The sequence below is a fragment of the Aspergillus viridinutans genome (assembly GCF_018404265.1).
Source record: "Aspergillus viridinutans IFM 47045 DNA, scaffold_8, whole genome shotgun sequence".
NCBI classification, from domain to species: domain Eukaryota; kingdom Fungi; phylum Ascomycota; class Eurotiomycetes; order Eurotiales; family Aspergillaceae; genus Aspergillus; species Aspergillus viridinutans.
In genome coordinates, this window is record NW_025091224.1 from 1,356,210 (window position 1) to 1,372,193 (window position 15,984).

Consider the following 15,984-nt stretch of genomic DNA (forward strand, 5'->3'; position numbering starts at 1 on the left):
AAATCGCCCACGATGGACAATATCAGCCATATAGCCTTTTTCGGTGGCCAGGGCAGCAGGTCGCTCTTCTCGCAGTCGGTTACTTCGAGTTCTCGGAGAGCGACGCTCACTTCTACCACTGTTTCTTTCCTACTCTCGTCCTGCCATAGCGCTTTTCTGGGCGAGCTGTTGCATCTGAGAAGTCTGGGTCCAATCCCGGCTTGGGCCGTATTTGACGGAGTTCAGGCGCCATTGGATTTGCTTGCCGTGCCTGAACAGTGCCACAAGAACCCAGTTATCCAAGGGGTCGTTCTCTGTGTCCATCAACTGATTCATTATCTGCATGGTGAACGAGGATGGCCGCAACGAGCGGGATCAGCAGTGGCTGGACTCTGCTCTGGTATCTTGCCGGCGGCGGTTGCAGCCTGCAGTCGAGATCTCTCAGCATTTATCTCATGGGCCAAGGAGGCCGTGCGTCTTGCTTTCTGGATTGGCTATCGAGTGGGTGAACTCAGTGCCCGCCTCGGGGGCGCTGAGTGGCAGCTGTATCCCTGGTCTCTGGCAGTTGTCGGACTAGATAGAGCAGAGATGGAACGGACCTTGAGCACGTTCGAGGATAATGTGAGTAGCTGATATCTACGTAGTAGCCTACCAATACAAAGGATCAAGTGTATCAATCTAACATTGCATAGGAGGCTGCGTCCGCCCAGGCGCCCATTCGTATCTCGGGTGTCTCTGGACGTACACTGCTAAGCCTTACAGGAGACAGTCGCTTTCTGCAGCGGCTACGCTCCCTGTATATACCGGTGTCGGTTCTCTGCGAGTCCATTGACGTCTACGGACTTTACCATGGGGGCCGCGAGGAACTGCCTACACTAGAGGCGGTTCTCCAGGACGTGAAACAACGAAATATCGCGTTTCCCGACATATCCGATCTAGTGATTCCGCTATGGTCTGCTAAAGATGGATCCTTGTTGACGGACAAGCGTGAATTAGACACTTCGTTCGTCGAGTATGTTCTGCGCAGCATTCTTATCGACTCTTCTGAATGGGCGAACACCTGGGCGAACATCATACAATCGAACTCGAAGAATAACGGCAATGCAACCCTAGTTGCCATCGGTCCCGGATCATACTCGTTTCTGATGCAGGCATCTAGAGCCATGGGCGGGGAGAGCCGTTCGATCCCTCGAATTGTCAATGGCGCCATTGAAGACGCTTCCGAGCCAGATCGCGATGGCTTCGCTATCGTCGGGATGTCTGTGAATTTTCCGCTGGGGGCCACAAAGGAACAGCTTTGGAATACATTAGAGAATGGGCTGAGCGCCCTCCAACAGGTAATTGACTGGTTTTCGAGGCCCCTGTATGGTGTATACGCCTTTTCATTAACATGATCGCAGGTTCCCGATACTCGCTTCAGGGTTAGTGATTACTCCGATGGAAAGCGGTCCATGGCAACTCGTACTGGGAATTTTCTGGATAATCCTTTCCTTTTCGACCATGGATTCTTCAACATTTCTCCCCGGGAAGCAAAGTCAATGGATCCCCAGCAAAAGCTATTGCTGCAGGGAGCCAAAATAGCCCTCGACGATGCTGGATACGTCCCCGATGCAACATTGTCGTTTCAGAGAGATTCCATCGGTTGTTACATAGGTGTAGCCACTGATGACTACGTTCAGAATCTTATTGATGATATCGATGTCTATTACTCACCCGGTATCAGTCACCAGAATGCTGGCAAAACGGATTGGGAAACCAGCTGACGAATCCTAGGCACTCTTCGGGCTTTTCTGAGCGGAAAGATTTCCTATGCGTTTGGCCTCAATGGACCATCGATGGTCGTCGACACGGCGTGCTCCTCGTCTCTGGTGGCTATTTACCAAGCTTGCCGAGCATTGCAGAATGGTGACTGTTCGGCGGCAATTGCAGGAGGAGTTAACGCCATCACAAGTCCCGACGTAAAATGCAGCCACCCCCTTGCCCTCTGAAGAATTAATGAGATGTTAACAATGAGCCAGATATTCCTCGGACTTGCACGCGCACATTTTCTGAGCGCCCATGGGCAATGCAAAGCGTTTGACGCCGGTGCCGATGGCTACAGCCGAGCTGAGGGTTGTGGAATCTTTATTATCAAACGTCTCCAAGACGCCCTCGATGAAAATGACCGCATCTATGGCGTGATCAAGGAAGTGGAGGTGAACCAATGCGGCAATGCCAAATCAATCACCCATCCCCACGGACCGACGCAGGCCAGCTTATTCAAGCGGTTGCTCGCCAGAACAGGGTATCATCCCAGCTCCATCAGCGTCGTTGAGGCTCACGGCACTGGAACCCAGGTAGGTCGTCACATGTATTTGCTAAAGCCTCTGTCGCTGAATCTCCCTAGGCTGGAGATGCCACTGAAGTGTCAAGTATCGCCTCGGTGTTCAGCGGGCTCCATCCCTCTCGTCATTCGCTGCACCTCACGTCTATCAAAGCCAACATCGGCCACGCCGAAGCGGCCTCTGGTGCTGCGGGTTTGGCCAAGCTCTTGCTGATGCTGATGAAGAACAAAATTCCTCCACAGATTGGGTTGAAGACCATAAATCCCGGCCTGTCTGCGCTTCAATCCGACAATATCCATATCGCCACAGGAACGAAAGAGTGGGCACCAACCGCGGGGAAACCACGAAGAGCACTGCTTAATAATTTTGGCGCAGCGGGATCCAATGCTGCGCTCGTTGTTCAGGAACCTCCTCTGATACCAGAGGACAAGCAGTGGGGAAAGAGACGAGCAGCATATAACTTCCGATTATCTGCAAAAAGCGCGAGTGCCCTCGAGAAGTACCGTCTTGCATTTATTCAGATGCTGCGGAATACTCCAGACACAGAGCTGCACAATCTTTGCTACACTGTTACTGCGAGACGGCAGATGCACGATCATCAAATTTCCCTTGTATGCCAGAGTACACAGGATGTCCTGAGCAGCCTTGAAAGTGGGAGCATCATGACGCATGTCCGCCAGTCAGGACAACGACCCGTAGTCTTCGTCTGCTCAGGACAAGGCGGGTGCTATCCAGGCATGGGCAAAGCTTTGCTCTCTACTGCACCGGCCTTCAAACGAGCAGTGGAAGAGTGCGATGCAATTCTCGAATCCCTTGGCTATTGCAGAATCACACCATATTTGAATGATGGATGCGCTCCTACGAGACCGGAAGATGTGCTGATGGTATCCCAAGTTTCCTGCTTCGTTGTCGAATACGCACTCGCTTGCCTGTGGCTATCTCTGAAGGTTCGGCCGGACTTTGTGCTCGGACACAGGTAAGTCAGAGCGAGCATCCGTTTCTGGTTCTGCCTAGATGACTGACCGATCACTAGTTTGGGCGAGTATACCGCGTTAGCCATCAGCGGGGCCATTTCCCTGAGCGACGCACTGTCACTGGTAGCGTTCCGAGCCCGGTTGATGGCAGAAAAGTGTGAAATGGGACGAACAGGGATGCTGGCCTGCAATCTCTCAGTGCCTGATTTTGAGTCTCTGCTCAAGTCCACTCGGGGAGTTCGGGCGTCGTTAGAGGTTGCCTGTGTCAACGGCACAACAGACCTAGTTCTTTCGGGCTCCGTGGAAGACCTCGAATGGCTGGCTGCGAGACTCGAACGCGATGGTCGCCGGTATAAAAAATTGGACGTTCCGTTGGGCTTCCACTCGGCGGCTCTCGATCCCATCTTAGGGGCGTTGCGGCAATTTTGTGCCAATATCAACTTCTATCCGCCAAAGGTTCCCATTGGATCTTGCCATTACGGTCGACAGCTGCAGTTTGAGGACCTTACGCCGGAGTATTTCGTTAATCAGGCCCGGGGTGCAGTCAAGTTCGACGCACTGCTGGCTTCCGTCTCCCAGGATACGAGATTTCCAAGTCCGTTAACCTTCATCGAGATTGGACCTGCACCCATTACCCTTCCACTGGTCAAAAATGTGTTTTCCGGCTCGGACTGTCTTCTGTTGCCATCTTTAAGAAGAAATCAGGATCCTTGGGTAACGATTTGCAATTCCCTCAGCAGTCTAGCCAATCTACATCACGAGATTGACTGGCGTCAAGTCTTTGCCGGAACGAACGCCGCTCTCATCGATGTACCCTGCTATCCGTTCCAACAAAGCGCCATATATGTGCCGTATAAGGAGCGGGATGGTGCGAAATTAGGGGCAAAGTTTTCACAATCCTGTGATCTTCCCCGACCTTTCCATCTGATGGAAGATATTCCACCATCCGGACAAGACCCTACCGTCCTGCAATTTGGGACACGAGTGGCGTCTATATCGAGGTACATAACCGGGCATATGGTTGGGGGCCATGCATTATGTCCGGCATCCATATATCATGGAATGCTTCTCGAAGCCAGCACAGTTGACCCAATCACACAGCACGACCATAGGCCGGTTGTTCAGAGTATGATATTCTCCCGGCCTCTACTGCACCTGGACACAAACGATGAGCGGTTGATCAGGTTGACATTAGCGAGCCCTACTTCCCAGGATCTACATAAACCAGATACCACGACACGGAAATTCACTTTCCAGTCCGTGGACGCAGTCGGGAATGATAATGCCATCTTTCACTGTTCCGGCCAAGTTGATTACGAACCCCAGCCAGTGACAGAAAGATATCTGGCTCTCAAGGCAGCATACGTTAGACGGCAACTCAACCACCTTCGATCGAAGCACATCCCGAAAAACCATTTCCATACCCGCATGATTTACAATGTCATTTTCCCGCGCGTTGTGACCTACTCGGATATCTACCAGACCCTCCAAGAGCTGACCCTCGTGGATGGCAGCCTGGAAGCATTTGGCAACTTTCGCTCCGGTGCAGATGCATGCGGTGCAAGCAGGGGAGTGCTGTCGCCCGTTTATGTTGATACACTCTTGCATGCAGCGGGATTTGTGGCAAACAGCCATGTTGAAGCCTCGGAGGCGTGTATCTGCAGCAAGGTGGAGACCTGCCGCGTCCTCGTCGAGAAAATTGGTCCTGGCCAAGAGTTCAGTATATATTGTAGCCTTCTTCCTTCCGGCGAAGGAGCGCTGGTGGGGGAGGCATACGCCATCAACTCCGATGGGGCTGTGGTAGCAGCAGTGGAAGGAATGCATTTCCAGAGGCTGAATCTAGCCTCCTTCCAACGACATCTCTCGCGGTTCAGCTCCCGTCGCTCAGCTCCCACCAACTCTGCTATGGCATGCCCACCTCCAACAACAAACGGCGAAGATGAAGGGTCAGGAGATGATGTATATCCTGCTGTTGAGGTTGCTCTTGACAATGGCAGGCATGCTATCGTAGAACTCATGTCCCAGATTTGTGAGATACCCTTGCAAGCTATCACGGCTTCCTCGTCCCTGTCACGACTAGGTATTGATTCGTTGATGAAGCTGGAGCTTTGCGATGGCATACGCCGGCTATTCCCACAGAAGCAGCTCGATATGGCTCTGGTAATGAATTTCGAGACTGTCCAAGATCTGCAGGATTGTGTGCATCTGGCCGGTGAGACTCTACGCCGGAGCAATCTTCGTCGCAGCTCAAACGACCAGCCTCAGAAACACAGCCATGGCGCAGATGGAAATGATCAGATAGCGTCAAGTACGACCAACCAGTTAATCCCTGCTGCATCACCCTCGCCACTTCATCAATCTTCCCTTATTGATACCTTCACGTCTATTCTGCATGAAATCACCGGGGTGCCAGAAACTGATATCTCGTTGGACACCCCGATTCGATCTCTAGGTGTCGATTCTCTGCTATCGCTAGAGCTGTCGGAGATCCTATCGGATAGAGTTGGGCGAACGATACCGCAAGAAGCCATACATTCGGACTTCCGGCTTTCTGATCTCGAAAGGCTGGTCTCAAGTCAAACTTCTCCAGCAACAACAACCACCGGCTCAGATCCGGGGGACATGACACCTTTGTCCAAGACCTACTCTTCTCCAAATGTGCGCCCCACCGCTCTAGCAACGGGCTCAGCGGACCGAATCCCGTTGTTCCTGTTTCATGGTGGAGGAGGAACAGTGGGCATGTATAAGTGCCTGGGTAATCTCGGCCCAGTCAACTGCAGTGTATTTGGCATTGCAAATCCGCAATTGACGGCAGGCTCCCACTGGGCATCCAGCTTGGTTGACATGGCCGCACATTACGCTACAACGATATTCTCAGTCTCGGAGGGGGAAGCGATCGTTCTGGGAGGTAAGGATACATACCGTAGCCTAGGCTTTTCTGCGTCCGGTTCGGCACTAACCATTTGGCACTTGTATAGGCTGGTCGTTTGGCGGTGTGCTCGCTCATGAGGTCGCGCAGCAGCTATTTTCCCTGGGTCAAAAGGTGCAAGGCGTCATTTTGATCGACTCACCCTGTCCCATAGACCATGCACCTCTTCCACCAGCCGTCATTGAATTTATTCTCGACTCAATGCGCAAACCACAGGCGTCAGGCCTAACAGCAACAGAGGATTACACTCGGTCCATCCTCCGCTCACAGTTCCAAAGCCACGCACGCTTCCTATCAGAGTATGCCTATGGCTCCCACGAGTCAAAGCCAACGACTAGGATTCCGTACGTGATGCTTCAGTGCGAAGATGTACTTGATACCACAAGCCTCTGTGGTGTTCAATATCCCTTCCTGGAGGACCAGGCCGCTCGAGCACAGAATAATCTTGCATGGGAAGAATTTCTCAACCGGAAGATTGCAGTCTTGATGATCCCAGGGAATCATTTTGAACCTTTCAAACCAGAGAATGTAAGTGAGGGTATTGGAGACGAGCTCTTGTATCCCGCTAACAAATATCCCAGATGATATCGGTCTCTGAGCAGATGCAAAACGCCTATCGAATGATTGTCGAAAGCCAACAATAACCGTGCCTGAGGCAGCGTAAGCATCTGTACCAGCATAGCTTCTATAGATTCATCCCAAAATACTCGCTGATTTCGAATGGGAAAGACGAACGTTCCACAGACACTATTCTTGGATAGATTTCTGTCCCGGTATGATATAAGCATTGGATATGGGAAGTGGCTGTTGAAATTTGAAACTCAACAGCATCTTTCTGAGGATGTGTAGCTGACCGTTTCTGAGTGTAAACTGCAGTCGTATCGTGAATCGGATAAATTCGACGGGGATGAAGAAAGAACGGCATAGTGAGATTGACACAGCACCCTCCCTCGCCTGTTTATCTTGGGCTGTTCTACTATGCTCACGCAAACGGCGACCCACTTCTACAATTTGTTATTGAAGACCTACTCTAGGCCCGCCTCTGATCGAGTGTAGGCCCGGGCACGTCGATCTGGAGAAGGGCAAAACGGGGCTTAATTCCTTAGGGGCTCGGCCTATTACTGTATTCTATATGCACCTCTACCATAGTAGATAGAAGCTAGACGACCTAGTCACTAACAGTCTTGTCTCGGGTTACATCCGAAACTGTGAGTTTCCAGCCCGGGCCAATGGGGGACTTATCGGTTGATCGCATAAATTGCGTTGATTTAGGGGAGCGATCGAGACCCTGAACTATACGAAGCCATCCCAACCAAAGTAAGACATTCATTAAATACTGGATCATTCCAAGAACTAGAGAAGCTTTCCGAGTCTCCTTGGTATTGCTTGTTTAGCACTATTATCACCCGTAGCCTGTCCTCGTTGCCCCTGGTTTGTCTTCGAAAACCCAAGCATCAGGCCCAGCACATGGAGTCGTTCTTTGATCCCTACTCTGTAACATTTTCTATTGCCTATTCCTGCTCTTCAAGAGCCGAGGACAAATGACAACGCCATTTTCTCGAATTGCATTGTGGCAGCAGGGGCGCACAACTGCCTTGAAGCGCTCCTTCTCCCGGCCAATGACCAGCCTCTCTTGGCGCAGGATGCCTTTTGAGCTCAGCAATCGTAGCGATGGCCCACTACGTGTTCCTGGGATGAATGGGGTCCCTCTGGAATATGAGCTACCCGTCGGTCAGCGCTTCGCCTATGGGGTGGCCGACTGGCGGCGGGATCCGCGGTTGACAAAGCCTGAAATGTCGATGCTTCATTTCATGGAGTATGTCACGGAACAGCCTGGCTGGGATGATTCTATCGAATCGGATGTGCCAATAATGGAACAATGGCGTCAAAAGGCCTTTTCCACGTTCGATCTCACTCCAAGGGCATGGGAATGGTGCCTGGCCGAGCTAAAAGACAAAGCCCGGGAGTCCAAGAGGACAGGTTACGTTATTATCCAAGACGGCGACTCACCTGTTGCCAAATCAGACACATTGGTGTCATCTAGTCTGCTACAAAAATTACAACAGGTATTACAACCACTGCTTGATGAATGGACCCCGTCGCCTGATGAATCGGGCAAATCCAGTCCGCTACGCCATCTGGCCGACCCGTCATTATATCCCCTGGTATACGAACGGACCCATGTCCTTGTTGATGGTGGACGGCACTGGCTTGATCCTGCCGGGCCCTCACCTCTAACCAGCGTTCGGCAAATTCCTCGACCGATGATACCCCATGAGGATTCCTTTCATTTTCTCACACCAAAAACTGACTACGAAAATCCGTATGGTCATAGAGACGATGAGCGAGTAGAAACAAAGGCATCGTTCTTCTCTGACAGGTTTCAGTGGCTTCCTTGCGAAGTGGAATTCCCAGACGGACCTAGTCGCCCAAGGATTAGTTCTTACATCAATAACCTTCCTTGGACTCATAATGGAGCATACCAAGCGTTTGAAGAACTTCTTGCTCGGGTGATTCCTCTCTGGAATGAAGTATTGGTCATCGGAAAGCAAGGAAGAAAGCCAATGCGGATCCGCACTTACGATATACCCCATCGTCGCAAAGAGGAAGCAATTCAGAAGCGGAATGGTCTGTTCGAGCTGTACCGCCGTCCAAGATCAGCCTTCACCAATGAACAGTGGAGTGAGCTTTGTGCCAAAGTCAAGTCGTACCTTGCCCTCCCCGAATATGACAACCTGAAGGGCCTTCGTGTGAACAATGCGCCAGACAAATTCCCCGCCGATATTCTCGGCAGCATGACGACTGAACAGTGGAATTCGCCCAAAACTCTGATAAAAGCTGTGGAGGGGAAGTTTCGCCGTAGGAATATCTATGAGCTTCCCGAGCCAGGCGTTAGTTTCACGTACGAGGAATGGAAGGGAGGGAAAAACACTAGTCGGCCGGTGATGCCGCGTGTCAACGTCTCGGAGCCTAACGAGCCTTTTGACGCCATCCCCGACCATGAGTACTACAGCATCAACCTGCCAGGTATTGGGGGTGGTCTTCAGGCCATTTTCAAAGTGTCTAGCGTTGATCTGACGCCTGAAAGACCTTCCTACGAGGGAGACTCGGACTTCCAAGTGGCCGGTATGTTGAATGAGCGGATTGTGGCGACTGCTGTGTGTTTCTATGATGTTGAGAACATCGGAGGGGCCCGAATCTCCTTTCAACAAGAGGCCCGCATGAATGAATACGAGTTCAACTTGTTTGACCCGGACAAGATCGAGCTGGCTTGGGATATTCCGCATTGGGATTACTGGGCGAGTCCGCCCACCTTGCCTCCGCAGGCCCTTCAGAATCTCGGTTCCATTGCCACCAGCAACAATGGCCAATTACTCGCCTGGCCCAACACATTACGATACAAGGTTGAACCATTCTCGCTGGTTGATTCCTCGAGACCGGGCCACCTTCGGTATATTACGATTCACCTAGTCGATCCTCACTACCGGATCTGCTCCATCAGAAACGTTCCGCCTCAGCAGCATGACTGGTGGCCCAAGGCAAGGGCGATGTCCAATAATCTTAATGGAGCACCACCGCCGGAGGTCATGGATACGCTAGGTCTGCAGACGGAAGTCTTGCCCATGACTGTACAGGAATCTCTTGAGGCCCAGAAGGAAACAGATTTGGAGAGAGAGAACGCCATGGAGAAGTTGCGTAGTCACAGTGGCACCGGGGACTACGCGTTTGAAGATTTTCTAGTCATCGCAACTGACGGTTTTCCTCCAAAAAATTAGATACAGACGGGTTTACGGGTTGTTGTGGATGCCTCTCTCCTCGCAAATTCTTGGCAGGCTTCATAGATGTAGCACTGCATCATAATTTAGTGATGCTGGTGAATTGTTAACCATAGCTACCTTGCTTGTCTACAGCACTATCCAACTATTTGAATTGTACTGGGCGAATGTGATGCTCAGGACCTTCTAGGGCTAGTACTACTGTAAGGACGGCCATCAAGGTCTGAGGTCAACTGGTAAGATCAGCGTGGAGGGAGCAAGATAACCATATATTGCCTAAGGAAGGAGAACTAACCACTGAGTTACGGAATACTCAGCAACTTACAGTGATATCTATAGTATACTCTTTACTCTATAGCCTTAGGCCTTGGGTAGTTATAGTAGTATTATTATCTATACTATAATAATAATTACTAAGTGGTGTGTGGCTGCTTAGGGAGTAGTATAGTATATATTCAAATCCTCTTGTCAAGGCTAAGCATTAAGCAAGCTATGATAACGATTTGATCTGTCAATGCAGTTGTCTCAGCATTACCGAGTGGATTGCGAAACTCGGCCTTGTGGTTATATGCATAGCCACAACTAAAGTAGGGGGGAGTTTGCCGAAAGGGGCATACATCCGTTGAATGGATGCTTCATTTCTGAGCATCCCACAGCCAAGCAGATGCACAAAGACCTTGCGGCATCCAACCCACATATGCGTCCCCGTTCCTTCATGACTGGTAAATATTCCATGATCATTCTTCAACCTTGAAATACTCGATGACCAATGACGGCCGCCGACTTTTGGTATCGAGTCGGCGCCTGAGGCATCGTTGCCCCAATCATGAATCGCGGTCGCAGCATGGGATGAACACATTAGACTACGCGCATTAAACTAGTTTTTAGCTAGTGCCATGGTGCCAGGTGCAAATCACGCTTCTTGAAGTTCTTACGTGGTGGAGCTTACGTTTGTTGAGATGATGACGACGCCGGCCTGTCGCTGTGGCTGGTTCGCCAAACGCCCCTTGGCCAGTCCTCAAGTCCCTTGCGTCCTTTTATTGAATGCTAATGTGTTTTATGTCAGTGATCTTCTTGTGATTATCTCCATCTCAGAAAGCGGTTACTCCGCGGTCACCGACTATTAAACTGATATGGACGATCAAACTGACTCTCCTCCCCAAGTGGAGTCGCGCAATTTGCCGATGGTTGAATCGTGGCTTAGAGAACTCGTGGCCGGCGTCATCAGCCGATGTTGATCACCCAAATCCTGAGATGGCCGTCTTGGCGAGTGTGGAGTGTTCAGAATCCTCCAAGACTGATTTGTTCAGGATTCGATGCTATTGTCTTTGGACTCCGCGGTGACGAATCAGGTATACAACCCGCTGTGTCTTTCACAGACAATATAAATAAGGTTGTCGTCCGAGGTAAATATTGACAGACTCCTGATAATGAGAGGGGAATGAGACTGATAAAGTGCTCCGAGCGCCAACTATTGGCCCTGTTCCCATGAGTTTGACTATCATATTAAACGCTACCATGTGAATCTCCATCCCGTCCTCTCCTCTCCCAAGCTTTTCCCAGACCTCCTCTCCAACGTTGGTCCGCCGTGTCCCAATGTCCTCTTGGACTTGGACTCCTGCATGCTTTCGCCGCCAATTGTCCAGACTCCCTGATCCATCTCTCCACTCGAACTCACGGAGCAGGTCCTCCTGCTTGATTCCCACCGTTGCTGGTGTCTCCGTTAGTCTCCTCTACCTGTTCTACGTCTTTGCTGTTCCTCAGCTGCTTCGATTCCGCTTTCGACTCGATTTAAGCCCGTATGATCTGGGATTCTACGGCTTCGGTCCTTCGCGCAGCTACGTATCTTTCGAGTATGAGTCTCCCATGGTAGAGATCACAGAATGGGGTTCCGGATGCGATTCGCGATACACGTTTCTTGCTCCTCGCGGTGACTCGGTTGCTCACCCCGGGCCCGTTATTCTGGATGCTGATGGGGAATTGGTGTGGATGAAGTACAATTGGGATACAACGCAGGACTTTAAAGTACAGCGATACAATGGCGCAGACTACTTGACCTACTGGGAAGGGACTGAGGTGGAAAGTCGTGGATACGGGTCATGGTACATGGTCGGTTGGCCTGTTACAGATGATGGAAAAATAAGAAGCAAACTAAGATCGTCCTTCGCAGCTCGATTCCACCTACACCCAGAAATACCAGGTATCCCCCGTCGGCAATTTTGGGGGCGGCGATCTGCACGAATTCCACATCACAGAGCAGGGGACAGCCCTTGTCACTGTTTACGACCCTGTTCCGGCGGATTTGACTTCCATAGGAGGACCGGACCTCGGTTGGATCCTTGATGGGATTTTCCAAGAGATCGACATTGAAACTGGCGAATTGCTTTTCGAATGGCGCGCGTCCAAACATTACCCCGTCAACAGCACCTACGAACCACTGAACGCAGCGGGGAAGGATAGGAATAACGCGTTCGACTTCTTTCACATAAACTGTGTCGATAAAGACGAGCAGGGAAACTATATTGTCTCTGCGAGGCATCTCCATGCCGTCAGCTACATCGACCGCGTCACTGGGGACGTGTTGTGGACTCTTGGCGGGAGGTTGAACGATTTTACAGACCTGTCCAATGGACAAGCAACGAATTTCGCCTGGCAGCATGATGCCCGATGGCACGTCAACAATACAATTACGCTGTTTGACAACGCAGCGCATTCAATCAGCGATCCCGACAGTGAAAGCCGCGGCATGGCCATCCAACTCGATATCTCCGGCCGCACAGCCAAACTGCTCGCCGAGTACTACCATCCTCAACAGATGAGCTCTGTATCCCAAGGCAATGTCCAGATTTTGGATGAAAGTGGTCGGGCCCTGGTTGGCTGGGGCCACAGCGCAGCTTTTACGGAATACACCCGCGATGGGGACCTACTCTGCGACGTCCACTTCGGGGCTTCGGCGTTCTTCTCTTTCGGTCGGGTGGTGTCTTATCGCGTGTCCAAGGGCACCTGGGTTGGCAGACCGCTAACAATCCCCGATGCGGCAGTCATGGGCGACCATGTGTACGTGAGCTGGAACGGCGCAACGGAGGTGGTAGCCTGGCGACTGGAAGTGTGGGACATCCACGCTGTTGAGGAGAGCACGTTTAACGTCGTGGCTCAGTTCGCGAAGACCGGGTTCGAGACGGAGATTGAGATTCCCGAGGAGCTGGACAGTCCGCTTTTCCGTCTGGCGGCTTTGGATACTGAGGGGAACGTATTGGGATACACCGAAGTCCTTCAGAAGGATCAAGGTGCCGATGTGGATGAACTTCTTGACCTGCACAACTGGATTGTGGCCGCTGCTTTTATTGTCAGCGTCGGGGGTCTGTTGCTCGGTCTCTACCAGTGTTGCGGCTGTTGTCGAATCTTTGCCCGACGCCGTCATCGTCCGAATGAGTACCAGCTCGTGGCTTTTGGTAATAACGATGAGAACGGTTCCGTTTAGACATGGTAATTGTGCTCAATTTTCTGCTTGGTCTACGCGCAAGACATCTGGCATATATACTTGGTGATTCTCTGGTAGATGTCACCCACTGCATGAGTATCCTTATGATTGCTCTATTTCGTACATATATTAGACACATCTATATATACAGGTACATATATCAAGATAACCACACCCCAGCCACTGTAGCACCACTCTCCATTGGTGTCAGGATGAAACAAGCTTAAGCTGTCGGATTTCGGATTTCGGATGACTTCGGAGGGATGAACTTAGCTAAATTAAACTCGTCTTCTGAGGAGTACATATTTGGTACCCCTAACAATAATGTTATGTTGATGCTCCTCTCCTGGGTATTTGAGATGGCATCGGAACATCGTAGCAAAATCTATCCCCAACCCCTTTTTCCTGATCGGCGTTTTGCAGTCTGGAAAAGGTTCAACGCAGTTTGACGACCATACTGTCCACATGGCGAGTTAGATTTGACAGTTTCACACAGTTATATTGATTGTCACCATGAAAAAGCACCAAACAAGAACTTAACCATCAGAGCAACCGTCAACCCCGCTTTTAGCGGGATTGACATGCTGCAAGTATCCGCCCTAGCATTGACACTCGGACACTTTCACGATGATAACGATCATCCTAACTGATTAGATTGAAAGCCAATTAATGTTGGCTGCGCTGATCACATAAGCGATTGCTGACTGCAAGTTTGCACATGTCCAACTGCCCCCTCTCTCGTCGTTTAGACAGCTCTAGGCGATAGCTCGATACGAGAAAGAATCTGCAGAGTATTGTACGACACCATTCCGCACCATGGCCTCAACCGAAAAGCAGTTTACCGTCGCAATTGTTGGCGGCGGAATCGGAGGCCTCACGCTGGCCGCAGGACTCTTGCGCCGCAATGTGCCTGTTCAAATATATGAGGCCGCTCCGGAGTTCAAAGAGATCGGGCTGGGTTTGACGATAGGGCCGGCGGCTCACCGTGCGATGCGCTTGATTGATCCTCAGATCCGCCAGATATATGATTCACTCATCACGACCCATGCCGACAGTCCCGGGTATGAGCGGTTCAAACAGACCTGGTTCGAAGTTGTCTGGGCGTCGGGTCCGAAATCCGGGCAGATTCTTATGGACTTGAAGGCCTTGCCATCAGGGCAAACTACTGTACGGAGAGCGGATTTCTTGGACGCCTTGGTTGGGCTGGTTCCACCTGAGATTGCGCACTTTGGAAAAAGGTTGATCAAGCTAGCTGAATCGCCTACCGGGGTGGATCTGTACTTTGAGGACGGTACCTCTGCAACTGCCGATGTGGTGGTCGGTTGTGATGGGATTCATTCAAGAGTCAAGGAGTTTATGCTACCGGACGAGTATGAGCAGACCATGCCATGGTACAGCGGAATGTACGGATATCGCGCAGTCTTGGACATGGAGACCATGGTCGAAGCGGTCGGTGACCACCGTGCTCGAGTAGCGACCATGTATGTTGGAGACGGTGCATATGGGATTTCGTATCCCATCATGCACGCGAAGAAGGTTAACGTAGGTCTCTATATCCTGCATGATCAGTGGGACGACGAAGCTTGGGTTCGTCCGGCTAGCAAGGAGGATATGCGGAGGGACATGAAGCATATGGGAGAATATGTCAATCGGCTGGTCGAGGTATGCGGAAAATAATCATCACGTTCTTCAGTGCCTCCAGCTGATGGTGTAACATGATAGTATATGCCGGATCCCTCGCAGTGGGCTATATTTGATCATCCGCATTTGTCCACCTTCGCGAGATCGCGTATAGCCATTCTCGGGGACGCGGCTCATGCCTCCACCCCACACCAAGGAGCAGGAGCAAGACAAGCAATTGAGGATGCACACGTACTGGCAGAGCTTCTTGGGGATCCCCGAGTAATCGAAGCAAGAGATGTCATCGCAGCATTTCAGGCGTACGATGCAGTACGACGGCCGCGCAGTCAGAGGGTGGTAACCAGCAGCAAAGAGAACGCATTCCTGTTGTGCTTACGCCTGGATGGAATAAAAGACGACGAGGGAAAGTTGAGATCAACCTTTCAAGAACGGTTACGTTGGCTTTGGGATATTGATACCCAGGACCAAGCGGAGAGGGCAAGGCGGATCATGCTGGAGCAGATGGAGCAGATGCAGAACGGACCGAATGTATCAATGAGCGAGTAAGGTAGAATCTTCCAAATGCACTTGTTTGAAGATGATTCTCTCCAACAAATCCAGTTTCCTTCTGCAGCTGACATGTTACGATCACTGGTGATGTGACGATTTACAAGAAGAATTGACCAATGAGCAGCTGCCTGAGGATTTCGGCACCAAAACATGCGCCAGGCATCCAGGCACCCACGCTCGGCTACCCGCGGCGATTCTCCAGATTCCCCGCATGATGAAATGAGAATCCCAGCTGAGAGACTGTCGTATAAATCGCCCAGGGGAATGTTCCAGGGAAGTCGTTGATTTTGACCTCTCGCGGTCATATTTTTTGCAGTATTCCACGCTCACT

At 51.1% G+C, this 15,984-nt stretch overlaps 4 protein-coding genes across 4 annotated transcripts; all 4 read left to right on the plus strand.

Annotated features, from left to right (window-relative positions):
- Positions 1 to 12: 12 nt before the first annotated feature.
- Aspvir_009488 (type I iterative polyketide synthase) lies at positions 13 to 6,850 on the plus strand (the record flags this gene model as incomplete). Its single annotated transcript, XM_043272630.1, has 9 exons — positions 13 to 600; positions 672 to 1,316; positions 1,380 to 1,695; positions 1,753 to 1,937; positions 1,998 to 2,315; positions 2,366 to 3,279; positions 3,337 to 6,185; positions 6,256 to 6,734; positions 6,788 to 6,850. The coding sequence occupies 9 exons, from the start codon at positions 13 to 15 to the stop codon at positions 6,848 to 6,850; spliced, it is 6,357 nt and encodes a 2,118-aa protein (XP_043128565.1).
- A 999-nt stretch (positions 6,851 to 7,849) lies between these two features.
- Aspvir_009489 (DUF4246 domain-containing protein) lies at positions 7,850 to 9,982 on the plus strand (the record flags this gene model as incomplete). Its single annotated transcript, XM_043272631.1, has 1 exon — positions 7,850 to 9,982. The coding sequence occupies one exon, from the start codon at positions 7,850 to 7,852 to the stop codon at positions 9,980 to 9,982; it is 2,133 nt and encodes a 710-aa protein (XP_043128566.1).
- A 1,596-nt stretch (positions 9,983 to 11,578) lies between these two features.
- Aspvir_009490 (arylsulfotransferase family protein) lies at positions 11,579 to 13,463 on the plus strand (the record flags this gene model as incomplete). Its single annotated transcript, XM_043272632.1, has 2 exons — positions 11,579 to 12,091; positions 12,153 to 13,463. The coding sequence occupies 2 exons, from the start codon at positions 11,579 to 11,581 to the stop codon at positions 13,461 to 13,463; spliced, it is 1,824 nt and encodes a 607-aa protein (XP_043128567.1).
- Positions 13,464 to 14,279: 816 nt separating this feature from the next.
- Aspvir_009491 (putative salicylate hydroxylase) lies at positions 14,280 to 15,650 on the plus strand (the record flags this gene model as incomplete). Its single annotated transcript, XM_043272633.1, has 2 exons — positions 14,280 to 15,125; positions 15,186 to 15,650. 2 exons carry the CDS (start codon positions 14,280 to 14,282, stop codon positions 15,648 to 15,650), a joined length of 1,311 nt encoding a protein of 436 aa, XP_043128568.1.
- Positions 15,651 to 15,984: the final 334 nt, after the last annotated feature.